Genomic DNA, 25,191 nt, shown 5'->3' on the forward strand with positions numbered 1-25,191 from the left:
CTAGTATAGAAAACAGTATTCTCATTTGATCTCAGCCTATTTAGTACAAAATTAGCTTATTTTATAAAGTAAAATCTTTAACACAAATAGGAAACTTTAGCAAGAGAAAAATATGGAATGTTTAGTTTCTTCTGAGATCCAAAATGTTACAGAACAGTGTAAAAATATTATATTGAAACTCTTAATTATATAAGCAATATATGAATATATTTACAAACAAATCCAAGCAATCAAAAGAACACTTTATCTCACTCATCTTAGGAAGTATTAGATTCTTTTTAAATGACTGCAGAATTGTGGTATGCCAGTGTCAGCTGCTAAATGTTCATTACAAAGGAATAATGTCAGTTTCTGTCAGTATCTCGGGGTCTCCCTTCCCTTCCGTCTTTCCCTCCCCACACACATTCAGTGCCTGGACACAGAAATAGAAAGGTTTTAAGTCTCCAGTGCACAACCTTGTAATCAAAATACCAAAAACCTTGACTATACTGTATATATTTGACTATATTTTAATTTTTCCTTTGTAGTGATAAAGAGTAAATTTGATACATTTTAAAATATGCTTAGATAATTTCAGACTTTTAGATATACTAGGTTGTCTGAAAATTTATCATGGAACTTAATAAACTTAAAATTGTGATATACATATTTCTTGACCTATACAATATATTCTTTAATATTTTGATAACTGAAGGAATTCTTTGCATTATTTTTAAAATGTTAAATCTTTTTTCACTTTGTTAGTTGATTGAATCCACCAGCACAATGGATGGAGCAATTGCTGCTGCCTTGCTGATGTTTGGTGATGCAGGTATGCCTAAGTTTCAAGTTATATTGATTTGTTACATAATAATATCTTCTCATTTTTAATATTGTTCTATAATGTACCAAGTTCCTACATGAATTCTTAGAGAAACCTTACCAGGTATTAATAAATTCAGCTTTTTTAGCTGAAGAAACTAAATCTTAAAAAGGTTAAGTGACTTACCTGAGGTCATACAACTACTTGGGCACCCAGTTTTCTAGGTTGATTTACCACCACCCCAGTCCCCCAAAGGAGGGGGGGCAACTTTTCATTGGTAATTTTGCTTGTTTTCTGCAGATGAAATCTCATAGAAGTGAAGTTTTGGAAGGTATATATTTTTTTCTTAAGTGTCCTTCCTAATTGCATTGTGGTTTTATTTACAGGTCTACAAATCTGAGTCATTAGGAACATAATGTCTTGTGGAAAGTCCTAGCTGGTAATCAGCATTCCTTCACTCAGTAAATATTTATGATGTGTTTCAGGACTGGGATACAAAATAAATGCATTTGAAGGACCTTATGATATAAAGCAACTTTTAAAGTAAATTCTATCTTGGATTTAAAAAAAAAAAATTTTCACTGATTTTGAAGGGGGTGAAAGGAGGAGAATAAGAGAGAGAAAGCAACATCTTGGGGGTTTTTTTGTGTGTGTGCACTCACTGAATGCTTCTTGTACTCGCCCTGACAAGGGATCGAGTCTGAGACCTCTGGCGGGCCTGGTTGACGCTTTATCCACTGAGCCACCCAGCTGGGGCCTTGATTTTCTTTTTAACTTGTACACTCCAAGCAAATAAAAATAACTTGTAATCTCACTACCAAAACAATATTTAAGGAAGGAGAGAAAACCCATACTCCATTAACCACTCTGAAATTGGCTTTGTATCATCTTCATCATGTATACCATTATAGGACACACATACACTAGGTTATGAAATGTAATTATAGTATTGGTTTGCGTTTTTTAAAATTAAATTTATTTGGGTAACATTGGTTAATAACGTTTTGTAAGTTTCAAGTCTATAATTCTGTAATTCATTTTCTGTATACTGCATTGTGTGCTTAACACCAAAAGTCTAATCTCCTTCAGTCATTGGCCTCCCTTTACCTCTGGTAACCACCATACTGTTGTCCATCTCTAGGAGTTTGTTTTGTTTGTTAACTTGTTAGAATGAACAGAAGCAATTGGTCGCTTTTCCTGTTTGCCCTGACTGGGAATTGAACCTGGGACATCCTCATGCCGGGCCAATGCTCTACTACTGAGCCCACCAGCCAGGACCATTTTGTATGTCTTCTTGAGAAGAGTGTTTGGCTCCTCTACCCATTTTTTAATTGGATTGTTTTGTTGTTGTTGTTGTTGAGTTATATGAATTCTTTATATGTTTTTGGATATTAGCCCCTTATTGAAGGTACCATTTGCAAATATGTCCTTCCATTCATTAGTTCCCATTTTGTTTTGTTGGGGTTTTTTTTTTTTTTTTTTTTTTTTAATTTTTTAAAATTTATTCATTTTAGAGAGATGGCAGAGGAGAGAGAGAGAGAGAGAAGGGGGAGGAGCAGGAAGCATCAACTCCCATATGTGCTTTGACCGGGCAAGCCCAGGGTTTCGAACCCGCGACCTCAGCATTCCAGGTTAATGCTTTAACCACTGTGCCACCACAGGCCAGGCCTGTTGGTGGTTTTTAGTTTGATGCAATCCCATTCTTTTATATTTGCTTTTATTTCCCTTGCCTTTTGGAGACCAAGGGCCTTAAATTTAATACCTGTTTTATATTTTCAGGTCTTGTATTTAAGTCTTTAATCCATTTAGAGTTAATTTTTCTGTGCACTGTCAGATAGAAATCTAGTTTCATTTTTTTGCATGTGGCTTTACAATTTTCCCAGCACCATTTATTGAAGAGGTTTTCCTTTCTCCATTGTATGTTTTTGGCTCCTTTGTCAGAAATTGGTTGTTCATATACATGTAACTTTAACTGGGCTCTCAGTTCAGTTCCATTGGTGTGTCTTTTTTTTCTGTCAGTATCATTGTTTTGTAGTACAGTTTGAAATCAGGGAGTGTGATATCTCCAGCTTTGTTTTTTTTCTTCCTCAGGATTGCTTTGGCCATTTAGGGTATTTTGTGGTTCCACACAAATCTGATAATTTTTTGTTCTATTTCTTTAAAAAATGACATTAGGGTTTTTTTGGGTTTTTTTGTTTTTTTTTGTATTTACAGAGACAGAGAGAGGGACAGACAGACAGGAACGGAGAGAGATGAGAAGCATCAATCATTAGTTTTTTGTTGTGACACCTTAGTTGTTCATTGATTGCTTTCTCATATGTGCCTTGACCGTGGGGCTACAGCAGAGTGAGTAACCCCTTGCTCAAGCCAGCGACCTTGGGTCCAAGCTGGTGAGCTCTGCTCAAACCAGATGAACCTTCGCTCAAGTTGGCGACCTCAGGGTCTCGAACCTGGGTCCTCCGCATCCCAGTCCAACACTCTATCCACTGCGCCACCAGGCGACATTAGGATTTTGATGGAGATTGCATTAAGTCAGTATAGTGATTTGGGTAATATGGCCATTTTAACTGTGTTGATTCTTCCAATCCATGTCAATGTCATTCATCTTTTCAAAGAACCACCTCTTTATTGAGTATCTTTCCATTTTGTTGTATCTTTTTCAGTCTCTTTAATAATGCTTTGTAGTTTTCAGTATATAGGTCCTTCCTATCTTTTGTTAAGTTTTTTCCTAGGTATTTTATTCTTTTGGTTGCAGTTGCAAAAGGAATTGTTCTTTATTTTTCTGAAGTTTCATTAATAGTATACAGGAAGCAGTAGACTTTTATATATTGATTTTGTATCCTGCATTTTACAGTATTTGTTTATTGTTTCTAAGTCCTGGTTGAGTCCTTCAGGTTTTCTGTATATACAATAATCTTATCTGCAAAAAGTGAGTTTACTTCTTCATTTCCAGTTTGGATGCCTTTTGCTTCTTTTTCTTGCCTGATTGCTTTAACTAGGACTTCCAGTACTATGTTGAATAACACTGTTGAGAACAGGCATTTTTGTCTTGCGCCTAATCTTAGAGGAAAAGCTTTCTGTTTTTCACCATTGAGTGTAATATTCACTGAGGGTTTGTCCGATGCCTTTATTATGTAGAGGCACTTTCCTTTTATACCCATTTTATTGAGTGTTTTAGTCATAAATGGATGTTGTGTCTTGTCACATGCTTTCTCTGCATCTGTTGTTATCATATGATTTTTATATTGTTTTGTTAAAGTAATGTATCATCACATTTATCAATTTGCACATGTTGAACCATCCTTGCATGGAAAGAACTCCACTTGGTTGGGATTGTTATTTTGGTATCAGAGTAATGTTGACCTCATATAATGAGTTAGGAAGTATTCACTCTTCAGTTTTGGGGGGGAGTTTGAGAAGGATAGGTATTAATCTTACTTGAATGGTAGAATTAACTAGTGAAGCCATCTGGTTCTTCCCTTTTGTTTCTTGGGACATTACTGTTGATCAGTCTGTGTAAGTTTTCCAATTCTTTATGTTTTAGTCTAGGAAAGTTACATATTTCTAAGAATTTGTTTCTTTAGGTTATCAAATTTGATGCCATATAACCGTTCATAGTAATCTTGTATAATTCTTTTTATTTCTATGGTGTCCATTTTAACTTTTCTTTGATTTCTGATTTTATTTGAGATGGGTTTTTTTTTTTAGTGAGTCTTGCCAAGGTTTGTCGATTTCATTCATCTTTTCAAAGAACCACTTCTTGAATTAATTTTTTCTATTGTCTTTGTTCTTTATTTTGTTTAATTCTGCTTTGGTTTTTAGCATTTGCCTCTACTGTCTTTGGGCTTCTTTTTCAAATTCTTTTAAGTTCGCATGTTAGATTGTTTGAGATTTTATTTCTTGAGGCAGACCTGTAATGCTATAAACTTTCCTCTTAGTACAGCTGATGCTGCATCCTACAAATTTTGATATACTGTACTGTCATTCTCATTTCTCTGTATGCATCTTTTAATCTCTTAATTTCTTCTTTGTCTTAGTAGTTCTTTGGTAGTATGTTGTTTAATCTCCGTATAGTTGGTATTTCCACTTTTCTTTTTACAGTTCATTTTCAGTTTTATACTGTTGTAATCAGAAAATATGCTTAGTATGATTTCAGTCTTTTTAAATTTATTAAGACTAGTTTTGTGTCCTCACATATGCTTTGTCCTTGAGAATGTTCCATGTACACCAGAGAAAAATGTATATTCTGTTGTTTGGGGGATGGAAAGGTATGTAAATTTTATGATTATATCCATTTGGTCAAAAGTATTTAAGGCTGATACTTACTTGTTTATTTTCTGTTTGGATGGTTTATTTATTGCTGTCAGTGGGGTATTTAAGTCCTCTATTATAATTTTATTTTTGTCCATTTCTCCTTTATAGGTCTGTTAACTTTATATATTTTACTGTTCCCATTTTAGGTGCATAATATTGATAAGTATTATTTCTTCTTGATATATTGTCACCTTTATGATTATAAAATGCCCATTCTTGTCTCTTGTTACCATTTTTATCTTGAAATCTATAATATAAATACGGCTACACCTGCTTTTCTCTGGATGCCATTTGCTTGGAGTGTCCTCTTCCAACCTTCATTTTGAGTCTGTGTTTGTCTGTGTAGCTGAGGTAAGTCACCTGGAGGCAGCACATAGTTGAATCTTGTTTTTCAATTGATCCCACTACTCTGTGTTTTAATTGATGAGTTCAGACCATTCACATTTGGGTGATTGTTGTTATATGGAGAGTTCCCATAGCAGTTTTTTATAGTTTGTTTTCTTGTCATTCTGTGTGTCCATTGTTTCTTTTCCTTTGTGTTTCTGTCTGCTATTTTTGTTTGGTGGTATTTTATTATTTTATTCCTTCCATATCTTTTTTTGTGTGTGTTACATATCTCAGCTCTAGTTTTTGTCTTGTAGTTACCGTTAGGTTTATATTAAAAAAAGGTTTCATACGTACAGTAGTCCTTTTTTTTCTCTGTTCATCTTATGTTTCTTCACCTGTGCAAATTCAGTTCTATTTTTCTTCCCTTTTTACATTTTTGTTGTCACAGATTATCCTTTTTACGCTGTGCATTCATTTCCAATTGCAGAAGCTGTAGTGTTTTCTTAATGCTTTTATCCCCTTTGAGCTTTATATTATATTTAAGTATTTAATACCCTGTTCTAAATAAGAGTTGCAATTTTCTACTTTTGTCTCTCTCATCTTACAGTTTTGTTTCCTTTTGTTTTTTTGTTTCAGATAGAATAGACTCTAACATTTCTTATAAGATCTTGTAAATTCCCTTAGTTTTTGCTTATCTGGAAAAACCATTATTTCTTGTTCATATCAAAAGGATAATTTTGTTGGCTATATTATTCTTGACTGGTGATTACTCTCAGTATTTTGAATATTTGATTCCACTTGTAGCTTGTAGGGTTTGGCTGGAAAAAAAAATGATAAACTAATGGGATTTTTTTATAGGTTATAGCAGTGGTTTTCAACCAGTGGTTACAAGTCTTCCTTTCTCTAGCTGCCTTGAGAATTCTTTGTCACTAACTTTTGACACCTTAATATAATGTGCCTTGGATAAGGTCGTTTTGCATTGAGATAATTAGGTGTTCTGTTAGCTTCCTGGATTTGAGAGTCAGCTCTTTCCAGAGGTTTGGGAAGTTCTCACCAAGTATTTGTTTGAATAGGCTCTCTGTTCCCTTCTTCCTCTCTTCAGGCATACCTATTATTTTAATACTGCTTTTTCTAATGGAGTCAGATAGTTCTGATAGAATTCTTTTATGTTGTGTATTTTTAAAACTCTCAATTCTCTTTTCCTCACCTGACTCATTTCTAGATTTCTGACTTCAAAATCACTATTTTTTTTAATTGAGAGAGATAGGGAGTGGGGGAAAAATAGAGAGAGAGAGAGAGAGAGAGAGAGAGAGAGAAGCATGAACTCATTGTTCCAGTTAGTTGTGCACCCATTGATTGCTTCTTACATGTGCCCTGACTGGGGCTCAAACCAGTGACCCTGTGGTCTAGCCAGTGCCTTCGGAAACAAACCAGCGACCTCAGTGCTCTGGGACAATGCTATATCCACTGTGACACCCACCTTCAGATGTCTCAGTGCCCAGATCTTCAGGTGTGTTTATGTGTTGAGCAGGAATTGTTTGTTGAATTATAGTTCTCCAATTGCTGTAACTTCAAGAGGAAAGAGACTAAGGTTTTCTTACTTAGCTGGGATACTGATAGCACTTCTGGTTTACATTATTTTAAAATAATTTTTTATTTTTCACTGACACTTGACATACAATATTATTTTAGTTTCAGCTGTATAACAACATAGTGATTAGATATTTATATAACTTTCAAAGTGATCACTCCAATAAATCTAGTACCTATCGGACCCTTACAGGGGTCAGGAACCTATGGCTTGTGAGCCAGATGTGGCTCTTTCGATGGGTACATCTGGCTCGCAGACAAATCTTTAATAAAAAAAAATAACATTAAAAATATAAAACATTCTCATGTATTACAATCCATTCATTTCCTACTGCTTATGTTCATGGTTGCGGGTAGCTGGAGCCAATCACAGCTGTCCTCCAGGACAACACCAAATTTTTATTGGATAATGCGTAACAAACACGGATCATTGTATGGTTCTCACGGAATTACATTTTAAAATATGTGGCATTCATGGCTCTCTCAGCCAAAAAGGTTCCCGACCCCTGCCTTACATAGTTATTACAATATTATTGACAATATTCCTTATGCTGTACTTTACATCACCATGATTATTTCCTTGTTTGCATTTTTAAAAATCATGATGACTTATCATGGATAGCTCATCAGTACAGTTAATTAGCATTTATGTTTCTATCATTATGTTATTAATAGTACTAAAGTAAATAGCCTTAGAAGTAATGTTACTATTCCTATAAGCTAAATTTCAATCTAGGATGCTGAATCAAAGGATATGCACATTTAAAGTTTTAATATGTACATACATTTACCTTTTTAAAGGTTTTGCCAATATTTTCATTAGCTATTTGAATAAATGCCCATTTCTCTAAGTGAATTTTTTAGCTTTTTAAATTTTTATGAAACCAAAAATATACAAGTACAAATATATAATGTGTTGCCCTGGGCTTGTCATCCCTCTTTAACAATTATCTACCTCATTTTTTTACCCCCACAAAGTATATTGTATTAGAGTGGATTCCAAACTTGATATTATTGTATTTATATAAAATATGTACACTCTTTACTCCAGACTGGAAAAGAAACAGTATTGTGCTATGTGGGCTCTACATACTCAGAATGTTAAGCTTCTTTTATTTCTTCCACTTAATAGCTGTGTGGCCTTGGGCAATGTTGCATAACTATTCTATTTCTCTGTTTCCTTAGCATTAAAATAAAACAGTATAATAATAGTACTGAACTCATAATTTGTAAAGAAGTGATAAAGTCAATGTAAATTTCCTGCTGTACTATATGGCACATGGTAAGTACGTTACAAATGTTAGCAGTTATTTATTCATAGTGCCATCTGATGATAAAAAAAATGGTATAGGAGAAGGTTGACTGTCTTCCTTATTAGCGTATCCCTAGCACTAATTGTAAAAGTTTATAAAGATTAGTAGCCTTAATAAACATTTGTTGAGTTGAAAAACAGTTCAGAAAATTTTACATATTTTTATTTTAATATCTCAATATTCTATCATCTTTCCATTGAATAATCAGTAGAATAACTTTCATAGTAATATCTAATCTTTTTTTTCTTGAGCAATTTATATCAGCTTACTTGTTAATTTAACAAATATTTATTATGCACCTAGTACTAAGTACCAGATGCTAGTTTAGGCACTGAGGATGCATAAGGAAACAAACTGGCCCGCATGGGTTTACAATCCTCATTAAACTTGAACTTATGATTGAGTTTTTTCCTTCTCATTTTGTATTATACTTTGATACTCTTTTCTAAAAATGTCAGGCAGCAAGTTACAAGGAAAGAAGAAATCAGGGTCTTCTTGTTTTTTAAGTAAACTTTCATACTTCATCTTGGAATAGACTAGACAGTAATATCAGTTATCTTCATCTATAGTAGTACTACTATACATTTTAAGGTAATACAAAGAATGGTGGCCTTGCCTTACCAAGATAAGGTAAACAAGTTGATTTTCTATACATAACATCTTGCATATTAAACAATAAAGGTATCTTTTATACATTGCTTTTTGAAAATATTTATGAATACTAAGTTATAAAAAAATTAAAAAATTTACCCTGTTTTAAAAGGTACAAATATTAATTTATTGATGGTGTCAGGAGTTTCTCTTTTTTTTTACTTTTCTATTTGTGTAAGAATAGGTAAAACATTTCTGTGAAGTAGATTTATATTATTTGCTGTTTTGTAATACTTTCATTTATTAGAGATATTTTTCCATGTTATTTTTAAAATATGCCTCTTTTATAACAGTATTTATATGAGTATTCTAATTTGATATCTTGGGCATTTAGACCTTTTGGTATTATTTTTGTATATATGCCTAAACAAGCATTTCCATCAGTTCTGTGGAATTAAATATCTGGGGAAAGAGTTATTGGACTAAAATATATACAGAGCTAAAATTCTGAGGGGTGTTTTTAGATTGCCTTCCAGAAAAGCTGTTAGAATTCATCAATTCATAATATTTGGCATTGGTCTAGTTAATCTTAAGATTAAAAAAAGTATTATTTTACCTGTCTTTAATTATTAATTAGGTTGAGCCACTTTTTTGTTGTTTTTGAAGTGCTTGCTTGTGTTCTTTGTTCATATTTTTTAATCAGTTTTATGTTTTATCTTTATTTGTAAATATTGAATTTACATGAAATTTATTTTTGTGTTGGGTATGAGGTACATCTCTAATTTTTTTCTTTTGAAATTGATCATAGGTGCTCCCAGTAAAAGATGAGAATTTATGAAACACAAATATAAAAGTGATAATTTGTATAGCATATTAATTTGTTTCTTTAGATATATGGAAATTTTTAAATTAATAATTATGAATAAAATGTTTAGAGATAGGTAGGCATTATGTGCTGTTATGTAACATTTTATACTAAAATTTTAGTTTAGTTTTTTTTAAAGTAGGAGAAGGGGAGATAGACTCTCACATGTACCGCGACCGGGATTCACCCAGAAACTCCATCTGGGGCTGATGCTCGAGTCAACCAAGCTATCCTCAGCCCCAGGGGTGACGTTCAAACCAATTGAGCCACTGGCTGGGAGAGGAGAAGGAGAGAGAAAGGGGGAGAATGAGGGGAAGAGAAGCAGGTGGTCACTTCTCATGTGTGCCCTGATGGGGGATCAAACCCAGGACTTCTCCATGCCGGGCCTATGCTCTATCTACGGAGCCAGTCAGCCAGGGCCAGTTTTGAATTGTCTTCTACATTTACTTGGAAATTTTGCCTCCAGCTGTTTTATACACATGTAAAAATTTGGTGGTGTAATATTAACCAAAAAATTTTAAAAAGATGTATAAATAGATATTTAAAGCTGAAGAATTTGCTATTGACAAAACAAAGTTCTTGTTCTTTTAGGGAAGAAACATGTCTAGGTGACAGAGCATAAATCATCTACACTGCTCACAAAAATTAGAGATTTCAAAATGAATATGAAGCAATACTCTAGTACTTTCAGCCTTTTGTATAGTGCGTTTTCACCAATAAAATAAAAGTTGGTTTTGCACTTCATTTGCATAATTGAACGGTTTTCTTTGACTTGTCATTTGCTTTTGTGATGTTCTTGTTTAATAAAAAATAATTAGCCTGACCAGATGGTGGTGCAATGAATAGAGCGTCGGACTGGGATGCAGAGGATCCAGGTTCGAGACCTCAAGGTTGCCAGCTTGAGCACGGGCTCATCTGATTTGAGCAAAAAATGCTCACCAGCTTGGACCCAAGGTCGCTGGCTTGAGCAAGGGGTTACTGGGTCTGGTGAAGGCCCACGGTCAAGGCACATATGAGAAAGCAATCAGTGAACAACTCAAGTGTCGTGATGTACAATGAAAAACTAATGATTGATGCTTCTCATCTCTCCATTCCTGTCTGTCTGTCCCTGCTTCTCATCTCTCCCTGTCTGTCTGTCCCTGTCTATCCCTCTCTCTGACTCTCTATCTCTGTATAAAAATAAAATAAAAAAATAATAATCAAATGCTTCTTTTTTTATTGCTCATTTATTTTTTAAATATCCCCTAATTTTTGTGAGCAGTATAGTTTGAATCTTTTTTATAGACTTAGACTATTCCTAATAGTGCTAAGTTAACCCCAATAAATATATAAGTGATGGTGGGGTAACAGTTATATATTCTTCTTAAAGTGGATGCTGGAAATTAGTCAAAATATATGTAATGCACATTTACTTTATGAAATAAATTGAGGAAAAAATTTAAGCGTTCATGCTAACATGTATTTATTATACTTTAAAAGGTTAATAGCATTCAGTTATTTTGTTATAGCCATATTGTGAAATTTCAGTCTAACAACTTAAAAGCTTTCATGTTTATATTTATTTTCAATATTATATTTCTGGAACTTTTATTTTTAACTTCACAGTTAGGATACTGATATAATTAATACTGAAATTTTAAACCTTTGTGAACTTTGTACATGTTTTCATATTAGCACAGTAGTATGTCTTAGGAATTTGTTCTTTAAAAGTAAAAGTATTTAAGAAATAGATCATTGTTTACAAAGTATAAATGTGTAACGTTGCTTTTTATCATATACAGTGAGTCCATTCTAGTCTTGGCCAAATTTGCAAATTTCTATTACTGTTAGACTGTTGTGTTAATACTCTCGTTTTTAATTTAAGAGCATTAATTGTTTGAGCTGTCTTATTTCAGTTCCCTCTCATTCATTAAATAAGACTATTATCTGCATTGTAGGTTTGTTTTGGAAAGAAAATGAAACAATAGTTTATAAAGCCCTCTGCAAAGCCTGGTATATAGTGGACAGTTATTGATGTCAGTGATGCTATTCAGATGAGCTACACTTATGGGACTCAACTTTTTCTTACCAATGAACACTAAGTCACTGGGGAGAACCTCTTCCTCCCAATATAGCTCTGAAGAATTAGTCACCAATTTAGTGATGTACATAATTAGCATTTAATGTGATAGTTTACAAATAACATTATTACAGCAATTTTTTACTGTTGAAAGACCAAAGAGTCTTTGTTCACTTTTCTTTCAAATTTGTTGATACTTGTTGAGTGTACATTATACAATAGATTGAAGACAACATTGAACCTGATGTCAAGAGAACTATCTACGAATAAGTTCATTATAATAACATTTTTGCTTTCATTTTGCATTTATGATTCTTATACTTACACCTGCAAATTTTGAGTATTATTCTCTGTTTTAGAAGGTGGTGGACCCAGGAAAAGAAAATTATCTTCTTCCTCAGAAACTTATGAGGAAGATGAATTTAATGATGATCAAGCTATAAAAAAGAAAAGACTGGATCATGTAAGTTACATTTAAATTGCAGTATCAAAATTAGTTGCTTAAACACAGAACATGTTGTCTGTGGATATCAGACCCGAAAATCCACCTAAATGAATCTTCTTTCTTCTCTCTCATTACCAATTCAGAGAATGTGTTTTGCATTTCATTTGTTACTGTTTCGTTTTCTTGTTAATCTATTATCAACTGCTCATCTCTGAGCTATAAAATTAATTTTTAAAAATATTCTGAAGGTGTATGAGTATACTTTTAAATATATTTTAATTTTTTGAAAGTTATGCATACATACGAAAACCAGCTCGTACCACCAGCAGCACCATTTCTTCCTCCCCAGTGGCAATTAACTTATAGCTTTCTAGATGATTCTTTTGATATTTAACTGGTTACATAAATATAATAGGGGTTATGCTTTTATTGGCTTACTCTAGTTGGTTATTAACTTTTATTTAATGAATAGAGTTACTGAGAGGCTACACAGTGAAATCAGGCATAGTCCTTCCTGTTTCTGCATTCAGACAGAACAGTTGCTTCTTGGTTATCAAAATCAAAATAATCACCACAAGTAGCACAGTAACCTCTGTCTTTGCCTCTGATTTAGGTAGTGTAAGATGCCTAAAATAGGTGACATTCTCTACCCTAATGTTATGTCTCTACATGGAGGCATTCTTTCCTTGGGAACTAATACTAATAAGAAGTAAAAATTCTGTGAATTTTTAGGTGCGAGGAACAGCTGTGGTGTGAGAGCCTAGTCCCACATTTTAGTTTATACACCCACATATAATAGCTACAGGAGAAATATCATATGTATTACTGTTTCAAAACAGTAATAAACAGTACAAGTACTGTTTTACACTACTTGTACATCCTGTTGAACAGCATATCAGGATGTTACCTCCAAGTTCACATGCAGAACTTTCTGTCTGTAAGCCAACTGCTTCTAGCTATTGAGGGACATGGTAAAATCAGTGAGCTTCTTGGGCATGAATTTATTGATATACTTCTCTTCCAGTGAAATTAACTCCCTGGTCAGAAACATTATGTCACATATACTATGAGTGTGAATTAGGCTTTCTGTATATCTGTTATTAATTTTCTAGGGCTTCTGTAAAAATACCGCAAACTGGGTAGCTTAAACAACAGAAATATATTGCCTGACAGTTCTGGAGTCTAGAAATCCAAGGTAAGAGGGCAGAAGGGTTGATTCCTTCTGAGGGCTGTTCCATCTCTCTTTCCTGGATTCTGGTAGATTGCTGGTGACACTGGTTCTCCTTGGCTTATAGATCTCCATCTTTACATTACATGCTTCTTTGTGCTTCTCTTCCTCCAAGTTTCCCCTTTTCATAAGGACATCAGTCATTAGATTTGGGCTCACTCTGATGACCTCATTTTTACTTAATTACCTCAGTAAAGACCCTATCTCCATGTAAGGACACATTCTGAGGTACTGGGTATTAATTCAATATGAATTTCAGAGGAACACAATTCAACCCATAACTGACATTGCCAGAAGTAGGTGCATAGGGAAGGTAAAATCATACTCAGAACAAGTTTCTGTTACCATCTCTTCTGTGATAAAAGGGGTTCAGAGTGATCCACTTCCCTCTCGACAGTTGTCTGACTTCAAAGGAATGGTGTGGTCACGGGAGCTCATTGTTGGCCTCTGCTCTTGGCAGGTTGAGTACTCAGTAGTAGCAATAGCCAGGTAAATATTGATGTGGAAAGTCTTATCTTGTTGACATTTATTATGTACAGCCTCAATTCCTGTTGCAATGGCTGTTTGCTATATAGATCCAGTGAACAAGCATCCAAGTGGCTATGATGTTTTCGTGTTCATAGAATGATCATCTTGTCCACCTGATGATTAAAAATATTCTACAGCCGATGCCCTTTGCTGAGCATTCACATGGAACACTACTAGCCTTGCATTCTGTTCTCAGAAAACTTGAGTGTTCAACAGTGCACTTCTTCCCCAGACTTCTGGTCACTTGTTCTCCTTAGTTACTGTCCGTGATGTATCATTGATCTGTACCTCTTGTCATCTCTTTATATATAAAATGGACAAGGTGCCCTGCTCCAAGTTGTGGACACGGCTACTAACTTAATGGGATGATATATATAGTTGTTCACTATCAGCTTCTTACAATTATGCAAACCCTTTGAAAATCAGGTTCAAGACTTTCCTATTATTTTATCTGATCATAAAGAACTCCTCAAAGTGCCATAGATACTGAAGGAGGGGCAGTAGTAAAGCAGAAGTAGGTACGATGGGAGTCTGAGAATTATTTGTACCTTATTATTTGTACTTGTAACTTATTTGTTTCTCAAGTCCAGTCTCAAATATACCATTTCCATTTGCTGCTGTTCATACTGTGTTAGGCCTGGTGGGTTAAATACCTAAATGATATGACAGATCGAATCTCAAAGTTAGTTGTCCCCTGGTCAACCATTTTGCTCCTCTAAGGACCCCCTATTGAACCAACAACTGTTTCACAAAAGAGGTCAGTCTATTCTGTTTTAAAAATTGAATTGTTCCAGTGTAATAAATATCTTAGAGAACAGTTTGGGCATAACCTGAATTTTGCATTCTATATGTGCAATTTTGTCCCTGATAAATCAAGGTGAATGCAGAAAGCTACACCTAGCTGAACTGGACCACATAAGAATACATAACATTTCCATATCTCGCAGCATCTACTGGCTGCCTCATTTCACTGGGTTTGTTATCCCACAAGGTTGTATTTTATTGTAGTTTCACGTTTGTGAACTTCACTATTTGGGAAAAGCACTCACTCAACATACCAAACATATTTAAGCATCCTGGTTTAGAAATACATAGTAGTGCATGCATACCAAAGGGAAGTTTTAAGTATTGAGGAGAAGCTTGAAACAAGCTTTTAGAAGCAAATGAGAACATGATTTATCCTGAGCAGCATGCGTGAAGGAGCACCTTCAGATGCTCTGAAGTCAGTAAGAACAGGTGTAAAGAAATAGAAGGGCAGCCCCAATGGAAATTAATATGGAGATTCCTCAAAAAAAAAAGTGAAAATGGAAGTCCCTGGCCTGGTAGTTCAGTTGGGGAGAGCATCGTCCCAATATGCCAATGTTGCAGGTTCTATTCCTCAGTCAGGGCACATGTAAGAATCAACCAATGAATAAATAAATGGAACAAAAAATTTTATGTTTCTTTTTCTCTCTCTCTCTCCCTTCGTCTCTCTCTCAAAATCAATAAAAGGGAAACTGAAAATAGATAAACCATACGACCCAGCATTTCCACTTATGGGTATTTATCCAAAGAAAACAAAATAATTCAAAAAGATATATACATCCCTTTGTTCATTGCAGAATTATTTGCAGTATCTAAGATATGGAAGCAACCTAGGTGTCCATCGATAGATGAGTGGATAAGGAGATATGATACACACACGCACATACACACAATGGGATACTACACAGCAATAAAAAAAAATCTTGCCATTTGTGACAATGTGGGTGATCTAGAGGATATTATACTAAGTGAAATAAATCAGGCAAAGACAAATGATTTCACTTATATGAGGTCTAAAAACAAAACAACAAAAAACAGACTCAAAGAAACGGAAACCAAGGGGATGGTTACCGGAAGGGAGGCAGGGTGGGTGGGAGCATGGGTGAGGGGGGAAAGGGAAGGAAGTCAATAATATTGTTATAAGTTTGCGTGGTGGCAGATGATTACTGGAATTAGCGGGTTGATCACATTGTAAAGTATAAAAATGTCAAGTCACTGTATTCTATACCTGAAACTAAAATAATCAATGTGATTGAGTACTAACTATACTTAAATTAAAAGTAACAAAAAAGATAGGAGAAAAGGAAAACCTGCTTATCATTCAGAGAGTGAAAAAATCAGGCATAACCTTTTTTACATGGATCTGTTTATATAAATACCTTAAATGGGAATCACTGTGCTGCAAAGGTAGCTCTTGTTAGTGCTGATAGTGGTTACTTTCGTAGTTTCAAACAGGGCTACAAGTTGGTAAGCCATCAAGCTGTCACACAAAGCCATGAGTGCATATGGGAATCCTGCAAAATACTTTCCCAGTGGTGATACAGAGGTAAACTGACGAAGGTGGCTATATGTTGAATTAAATTCTCAATTTACTTAAACAGGTATCTGTTATGCATGCATGCCTCAAGGACCCAAATCTGAAAGACAGAAAACATAGTCTAGGATTTAAGACTAGGGGACATTAGTAGTAGTGTGATGTTTGGTACCAGTGGTTGGCAAAGACTTGAGCTGGTCAGTAGTAAACACTTAACCAAACTGAAATAAAGTCAGCCTTTATTTGTAGTACGGGCACAGCAAAAATGGGTAGACTGCCCAAATTTGATTGATATTTTTACTTAAATCTTTGTTGAGATAGAGGATTATTACAAAAATAAAAGAGCCTGACCAGGTGGTGGTGCAGTGGATAGAGCACTGGACTGGGATGCAGAAGACCCAGGTTCGAGACCCCGAGGTTGTCTGCTTGAGCGTAGGCTCATCTGGTTTGAGCAAAGCTCACCAGCTTGGACCCAAGGTCGCTGGCTTGAGCAAGGGATTACTCAGTCTGCTGAAGGCCCAGGATCAAGGCACACATGAGAAAGCAATCAATGAACAACTAAGGTGTTGCAACGAAAAACTGATGATTGATGCTTCTCATCTCTCTCCATTCCTGTCTGTCCCTATCTGTCCCTGTCTCTGACTCTCTCTCTGTCTCTGTAAGCAAGCAAGTAAGTAAGTAAATAAATAAATAAATAAAAGCAATTTCAAAAGCAAAAAACTTAACTTTTGAAATTTCTATATTCAATTCCTATAATGTATCAAGTCTATCTGCAAAAGCTGAACTCAACCAAAAATTTTTTTTTCTTTGCCTCCAAAACCATCTCTTGATAAAAGTGTGATAGTGGCATTTATGGCTTACTACTTAAAGTAAACATTTAAAATGCTAGTTGCTGTTACTGAAGGTGAGAATGCAGATATGGTTATAGAATTATGAAAGATTTAATATCAGCATGGCATTGCTACCATTGTTAGAAGCCTGTAGTGATAGAATAGTGTTGCATTAGGTGTGGTGGAAAATTCTCCTTAACTTGATTTGTGATTTTTAAAATTCAGAACAAGTGTGTTGACAGGAAAACAGATTGGATTAGGTAGAAAATGAAGATGTTGAAGAGTTTCAAGGGTCCCATCCTGATTAGCCTCAGAAGGCTTGAAACATTGCGGTTGATGGTCACAGACGCAGAAGGCGATGATGGTGATGAAAGCCAAAAGGCTTCATTCACCATGACAGCGTAACACAGGGTAGTCAACCTTTTTATACCTACTGCCCACTTTTGTATCTCTGTTAGTAAAATTCTCTAACCGCCCAACAGTTCTACAGTACTGGTGATTTATAAAGTAGGGAAGTAACATTACTTTATAAAATTTATAAAGCAGAGTTATAGCAAGCTAAAGCATATAATAATAATTACTTACCAAGTACTTTATGTCAGATTTTCGCTAAGTTTGGCAGAATAAATCTTCATAAAACAACTTACTATAGTTAAATCTATCTTTTTATTTATACTTTGGTTGCTCTGCTACTGCTCACCATGGAAGCTGGAACGCCCACTAGTGGGCGATAGGGACCAGATTGACCACCATTGGCATGACACATCAAGTTATCAGGCCTTTTAAATGTTATTGAAGACAATCACACTGGTTTGACAGTAATGGCTTTACTGCTGAATGTTGTGAATGGCATCCAGTTGAATTGGGAACCATACAGGCAACTTTTGTATGAAAGGAGGAGGCTGACAAGGCCCCGTACATTTATTTATTGTGTTTATTTTTTAATTCATTATTTTAGTTTCAGCCAGTGTAGAAGAGATAACACAAGTACACTGAGCTATGCCCTTCCATAACTGGTGTAGCAAGTTTCTGTTCATTTATAAATAGCCCTCCTTCTACCACTTCACAGTAACTCAAATTGTGACCCTTTCACTGCTATCATCCCCAACCAAATTTCATTTTATATTTGTCATACGCTATTTATTGTAGTATTTATGTATTTTTATCCATTAATGTGTGTAAAATTTTGCTATTCTTTTTTTTTAAGTTCCTTGCTCTTTCGTTTAATTTTATTAAGTGAGAGGCAGGGAGGCAGAGAGAGACTCCCGCAATGCACCCTGACTGGGGTCTACCTAGCAAGCCCTCTGTGGGGATGTTCAGCCCATCTGGGGACACTGCTTCGTTGCTTAGCATCCGAGCTATTTTTAGCACCTGAGGTGAGGCCATGGAGCCACCTCAATGCCTGAGGCCAACTTGCTTGAACCATTTGAGCCATGGCTGCAGGAGATGAAGAGAGAGAGAGAGTGTGAGAAGGGGGAGGGATGGAGAAGCAGATGGTTGCTTCCCCTGTGTGCCCTGACCAGAAATCAAACCCAGGACTTCTTACACACCAGGCTGATGCTCTACCACAGAGCCAACCGGCCAGGGTCCCTTGCTCTATTTTTAATGTGTCACTGATAAAGTTTTTAATGATGCGCCTCTAACTGGGTTGTTTTTAATACTGTATTTTTATTTTCCTGATTTTGCACCGTGCATACATTTTGGAAATGCATACGTCAAGTTATAGCAGAATAGACTGTAGTTGGCAGCAGAAGTAGACCTGACCTTGTTTCAAAACCGTGTGGGTTTGTGCTGAGATTATCTGTTAGAACTTGCCAGAGACTTCACATAGCATGCTTATTAACCACATATTCTTTGAGAATCATTGCATCTGCTTGCTGGTCATGAAGCCCAGTAGCAGAGCACATTATACTGCACCCTGACCTACTATAGAACCTTCTCTTAAGTGGGCCCTCTTCATAAGTGACCATCTTAAGGGCTAGTTCATAAACAGATTAGAGCAGCACACACCACAATGAAGTATACCTTATTACCTCCAATATCCAGTGGCCAAACAAGTGTTGTTTTGTTGTTGTTGTTTTGAGTGGCGTTTGCCACAAGCTGCAGATTGGCCCTCCATAAAAACTGTGAAAGTGTTGGGCTCTATAATTTGAGGGTGTTTCTTCCCACTCTGACATGTATCTCACTGAGGCCAGCTAAAACACCATTGCTTCCTGCTTGTCCATTCCAGTCACTGTGATACCTTCAGTGTAGAGAAGCAAAGTGAAATGCTGTGGACTGTGCCAAACAAAGTTCTTGAGTACTGTATTATGAAAGAGGGCAGGAGAGTTACCAAAACCCTGAAGATGGTGGTGGTGTCTCAGTCACTGACTTGCCCAGATAAAAACAAATCACTTCTCCTTTCTTTTTCTTTTATTTTTTATTTTTTATTTTTATTTTTCTGAAGCTGGAAACGGGGAAAGCAGTCAGACTCCCGCATGCGCCCAACCGGGATCCACCCGGCACGCCCACCAGGGGGCGATGCTGTGCCCATCCGGGGCGGCGCTCTGTTGCGACCAGAGCCACTCTAGCGCCTGAGGCAGAGGCCATGGAGCCATCCCCAGCGCCCGGGCCATCTTTGCTCCAGTGGAGCCTTGGCTGCGGGAGGGGAAGAAAGAGACAGAGAGGAAGGAGAGAGGGAGGGTTGGAGAAGCAGATGGGCGCTTCTCCTGTGTGCCCTGGCCAGGAATCGAACCCAGGACTTCCGCACGCCAAGCCGACGCTCTACCACAGTGCCAACCAGCCAGGGCTCCTTCCTTTTTCTAATGGGGGTAGGGAAGGAAAAAATAATTTTCCAGATAGATAACTGCATAGCAATACTGATCTGCTCCAGTAAAAGTACCACATCTGGTATAGCAGCTGCAATTGGGGTCATCACCTATTTATGTTAACCTAAAATAATCCTTCAAAACCCATACAGACAGCATTTGTATAGGCCAAATTGGGATGGGCTGGTGGTGTCAATCCCTAGTTCTTTCGGAAATAATGATGCTGCTGTTGGTGCTGTGGTAGAGGGACAGTTCTGGGGACTTGGATTTAGTGCTTCCTACAGTGATGGCCCTTCATGGGTCACGGAGTTAATATGGGGGTTTTGCCAGTGCCAAATACATCTGCTCCAACTTTGCATTCTGGAACCAGAAGAATAACCACAGGATTGATTCATAAACCCTGTACCCACAGAGCAGATTTGAGCCCAAACTCCAGTCACCTGGCGTTTGTAAAGCTGTGGAATAAACTCTGGACTGAATAAGTATTTTCAGTGTCGAAGATTAGCAGAGCTGACAGAAGGGTGGGGTCAGAGAGCAAACAGCAAATGATAGAAACCCTGTCTGCTGTGTGTTTAATTTGTGCTCTCAATTTTTGGAGTCCCAAGATATTTACACTCTTCCAAATATGGTGGGGGTTTTTTGAGGTGTAATTCACATAAGCATAAAATTAGCCACTTTAGAATGAACTTTAGTGGCATTTAGTATGTTCACAGTGTTGTGCAACTACCACTTTTATCTAGTTCCAAAATATTTTTATTACCTCGTAATAGTATGCCATTCCTTTTAAGCAGTTTCTCTCTTAAGTCTACCAGTTAGTCCCTGACGGCCACTAGTCAACCTGCCCTTTATGGATTTACTTATTAGACACCTAAGTTTCTATTTCCGGTTATTATTCATCTGTGACATCTAAGAGGCTTGTTCTTGGATTTTCAGTGCCTTTAACAGTCGAGTGATGGTTGGCAGTATGAATTTTTGAGGGCTTTGAAATGCTTTCTCCAAATACTAGTGTTTATTATACCCCTGCTCAAAATCCTATTGCTTTCTGATTAATGACCTCAGTTTGGCATGCCAGGCCTTAGGCAATATTAGTTCTGGTTTTATTCAGCCTTCACCCTACCCATGGTCTTGGTGCTTCAGCCCAAGTGGCCACTTACTACTATTACAAAAACATCCAGTTTTCTTCTTCCTGCTGCAAACATCCATAGCATTTTTTAGTGGTTCGTGAAACTTTTATTTCAATTATAAATATAGAGGTACTGTACACACACTGCACATATCATTTATTGTCTCTGTCTTATAAAACCTCATCTTATTCCTGTGTTCAAGTGAGGTATCACTCACTATTTTTAGTTTAGGTAGTGACAAAAAAATAGCATTCATTTGTTGGATAACAAAGGAGATAAGGAAGTATGAGACTGTTTTTCTGTCTGTTGTTTGTACAGCATGTGGTACAGATCTAAGCAGAATACATAAATAAAAGCTTTTTGATTGACTGAAGTATGAGATTTATCTTAGTATGAACTAAGGGAATTGTTTTGTTTGTTTGTTTAAATGTAAAATTTTAACCAGCTTCAAGTGCTACTAAGTGACACAGAAAGAGAAAAGAGATTGTGAATAGCCACAATTGTTCCCAGATATGTTGTTTACTTTAGTTTCTCATGTTTTTTTTTTTATCATTATGTCTTTTTTTTTTCCCTCCTTTTTTTTTTTTGTATTAGCTTGGAGAGACTTAGTATACCTGAATTATTTCAGGTTAATTTGAGCATTTGAGGAGTATTCTGATCTTTTTTTTTTTTAGCAGATTTATCTCATTTTGAGCCTTGTATGAATGAAATATGACTTATCAGGTATTGGCTATGTAATTAAGGTCTTTCAGCAATCTTAAATCAGTATTTTTTTATCCTTAAAGACAAAAAAATTTTTTTTTAAAGAAACAAAAAGAAACATTTTTCTTCTGATCTAACGTGATCATTCCAAATCAAGTCAAAATACATAATTTGTCTTTAGATTCTGGTTATTGATAATCTCTTAAATTTGTTCTCTTTTTTTCCTCATTAGGGAGAGGAATCAAATGAATCTGCAGAATCTAGCAATAATTGGGAAAAGCAGGAGAGTATTGTGTTGAAATTGCAAAAGGAATTTCCCAATTTTGATAAGCAGGTGAGTAGTGTACAGAGATTTAATCACTGTGTACTACATGTTTGTATTACAAAATAGTGTTTGAGATGTAAAAGTTTTGGATGAGTTTTGCATTTTTCTAATTAAATATTTTCTTTTATTAATATTACAGAATATTTTTATACAGCTTATTAATTCTTTATGTTGTTTATTTACCTTATTTGCTAACTATGGTGTCAACACTATAACCATAATTTTAACATAACTATAGTAACAATTGTGAACTTAAATATAAAATATAAATTATCTACAAAGACATCTATAACCCCAAGACAGCTGTTTTAGCTTTTTTTGTTTTTTTTTAAATTTCTCATAAAGAATTTTAAACTGTAATACTGCATTTCATTGTGTTATTACTCCATACGCTTGCTTTTTTTTTTTTTTTTTTTTTTTTTTTTTTACAAAAGAGAGAGAGAGGGATAGATAGGGACAGACAGGAACAGAGAGAGATGATGAGAAACATCAGCCATTAGTTTTTTGTTGTGACACCATAGTTGTTCATTGATTGCTTTCTTATATGTGCCTTGACCATGGGCCTTCAGCAGACCACATAACCCCTTGCTTGAGCCAGCGACCTTGGGTCCAAGCTGGTGAGCTTTTTGCTCAAACCAGATGAGCCCACACTGAAGCTGGCGACCTCAGGGTCTCAAACCTGGGTCCTCCGCATCCCAGGCCGACGCTCTATCTACTCTGCCACCGCCTGGTCAGGCTCCATAAGCTTTGTTCAATTTGTCCGATAGTGAAAATACTTTCAGAGTCAGTAAGGACCAATACCAAGCATGCCAGTGCTAAAAGGACCACTGTTTCATCATGATTGTTATATATAGAAGCACATTATTTGTTCAATATTTAGAATGCATTTATACTTGCATTTGATTTATTCAAGTATATGTACAGATAGGACATTTGCTTAATTCTGATGAGCTGAATGCTAATCTTGCTTCTTTACATAGTTGAAACTACATATTTTGAGTTGACAGTTTGTAAAAGCCTAGCTGCATATGAAATTTAATTGAGCAAATACTTTTTAGTCCTTTAATACAGTGCATCTCACGGCATATATAAACTAATTACTAAAATTCTGTGGCATTCCAAAATACTTTTGCCACTCTGACCAAAATATAGGTATAGTTTTGATTCATTCATACCAGATGGCTGTTGTCATTTTTTTGTTTGACAGTCTAAGGGAAAGAGGTCAGTGCTTTTAACTAAATATTTTGGTATTACAGTTCTTTAAAATTCTTACAGCACACTGAAAATCGTTGCTGTAGTGTTCAGAGTACTTCATAGGGAAAGTAAAAATGCAGAATAAAAGTGAAGTTTCCTTCCCTTTGAAGACTGTTGTATATTTGTGGAGTTGAAATTATATACATACAAAGCTGCATAAAAAAACACATATGAAATAATCAGTTAAATTTCAAATTATTTATTTATTTATTTTATCGATTTGGGAGAAGAGAAACATTGACTTTTTGTTTCTCTTATTTGTGCATTCATTGGTTGATTCTTGTATATGCCCTGACCTGGAGCTCAAAACTGCAGCCTTGGCCTATTGGGACGATGCCCTAACCAACTGAGCTACCAGGGCCAACCTTTTAAAAGAGCATAAAAGTTTTCTATTCTGTGAGCTGTTGTTTTTAGGTTTTTAACAAAAACATCATAACATTTCTAGGAACTAAGGGATGTACTCAAGGAACATGAATGGATGTACACAGAAGCCTTAGAATCTTTAAAAGTGTTTGCAGAAGATCAAGGTAATTATTCATTTTGTGTTATTATAGAAAATATATACTTTCCATTATATTCTATATTTTAGTATATGAGAAAATGGTAAGCCTGTTATCTAATAATTAGATATTGTGATTTTAAAATATGTTGGAAATAATAATGTAAAAGATTTTTAAATGACCAGTTCCCAAATATTTTGGTCTATTCTTAATAGCAGTGTAAAATGAAACAATAAGTACCTTTTTCTATTTGAATAACTTTCTTTGATATTTATAGCTGCTTGTAAACTACTGTGTTTTATTGAGTACAGAAGAAACAGTTTTTACATTTTCATAGCTCTTTGAATGGATCTTAATGATTGCAGGCATCATCATCACTGTAATGTAGATGTCCTAGTCTGCACTTGCATGAATTCAAAAGCAAGAAACTTACAAGATGGGGATCACTAGCATGGAAGAAAATTCCTGGTCCCATAGTAGAACACTTACTTTAGGAACCAAATATTCTATGAGAAGTAGTGGGGAAGAGTTGAATCATACATGTGTAGTAACCTCCTTAAGCAAGAATCAAATAAAACAGCTCTTCATAATTGGCTTTAGGTTTTTCTTGTTTTTTGAAAATGATTTCTGTTGAGGCTATACCACAGATGCTTTTGGTCGCACAGAACATGATATTGTATGGAAAAAAGAATGTATCACCAATTCTGAGTCTGAAAATTGATTCAGAAGAGATAGGTTATTGGTGATCAAAGGAGACTTGACTTGGGCTGGTAAACACAATACAATTTACAGATGTGTTGTAGAATTGTACACCTGAAACCTATGTAATTTTATTAACCAGTGTCAACCCAATAAATTCAATAAAAAATTAGAAAGCAAAAAAGATAAAAATAGGATTGGTTGTGAATGGTAAGAAATTTGAAGAATACCTTTATTTGCTTATTATTTGAAATATACCAGTTTAGTTGCTTATTTTTTATGTATGCACAAGAATGAAGGAGTATGGTAAATATGTAAGTCTAAAAGCTCTTTAAGTAGATAAAACAAACATTCTAAATAATTAAGGTTAATTAGTACATGGTTTTTTTTTTGGTTTTTTTTGTATTTTTCTAAAGCTGGAAATGGGGAGAGACAGTCAGACAGACTCCCGCATGCGCCCGACCGGGATCCACCTGGCACGCCCACCAGGGGCAACGCTCTGCCCACCAGGGGGCGATGCTCTGCCCCTCCGGGGCATCGCTCTGCCACG

At 35.6% G+C, this 25,191-nt stretch overlaps 1 protein-coding gene across 4 annotated transcripts in view; it reads left to right on the forward strand.

Annotated features, from left to right (window-relative positions):
- The window catches only part of SMARCAD1 (SWI/SNF-related, matrix-associated actin-dependent regulator of chromatin, subfamily a, containing DEAD/H box 1), a 97,062-nt gene that overhangs the window by 30,230 nt on the left and 41,641 nt on the right, over positions 1 to 25,191 (forward strand). For 3 of the 4 annotated variants that reach the window (XM_066384953.1, XM_066384952.1, XM_066384955.1), the window contains 4 exons: positions 745 to 811; positions 12,221 to 12,324; positions 22,096 to 22,197; positions 23,888 to 23,969. In XM_066384953.1, coding sequence (XP_066241050.1) covers positions 745 to 811; positions 12,221 to 12,324; positions 22,096 to 22,197; positions 23,888 to 23,969 — 355 coding nt within the window. The remainder of the gene's footprint in view (positions 1 to 744; positions 812 to 12,220; positions 12,325 to 22,095; positions 22,198 to 23,887; positions 23,970 to 25,191) is intronic. The other variant, XM_066384954.1, reaches the window with a different exon arrangement.

Source organism: Saccopteryx leptura, chromosome 5, assembly GCF_036850995.1.
Source record: "Saccopteryx leptura isolate mSacLep1 chromosome 5, mSacLep1_pri_phased_curated, whole genome shotgun sequence".
Classification (NCBI taxonomy): Eukaryota; Metazoa; Chordata; class Mammalia; order Chiroptera; family Emballonuridae; genus Saccopteryx; species Saccopteryx leptura.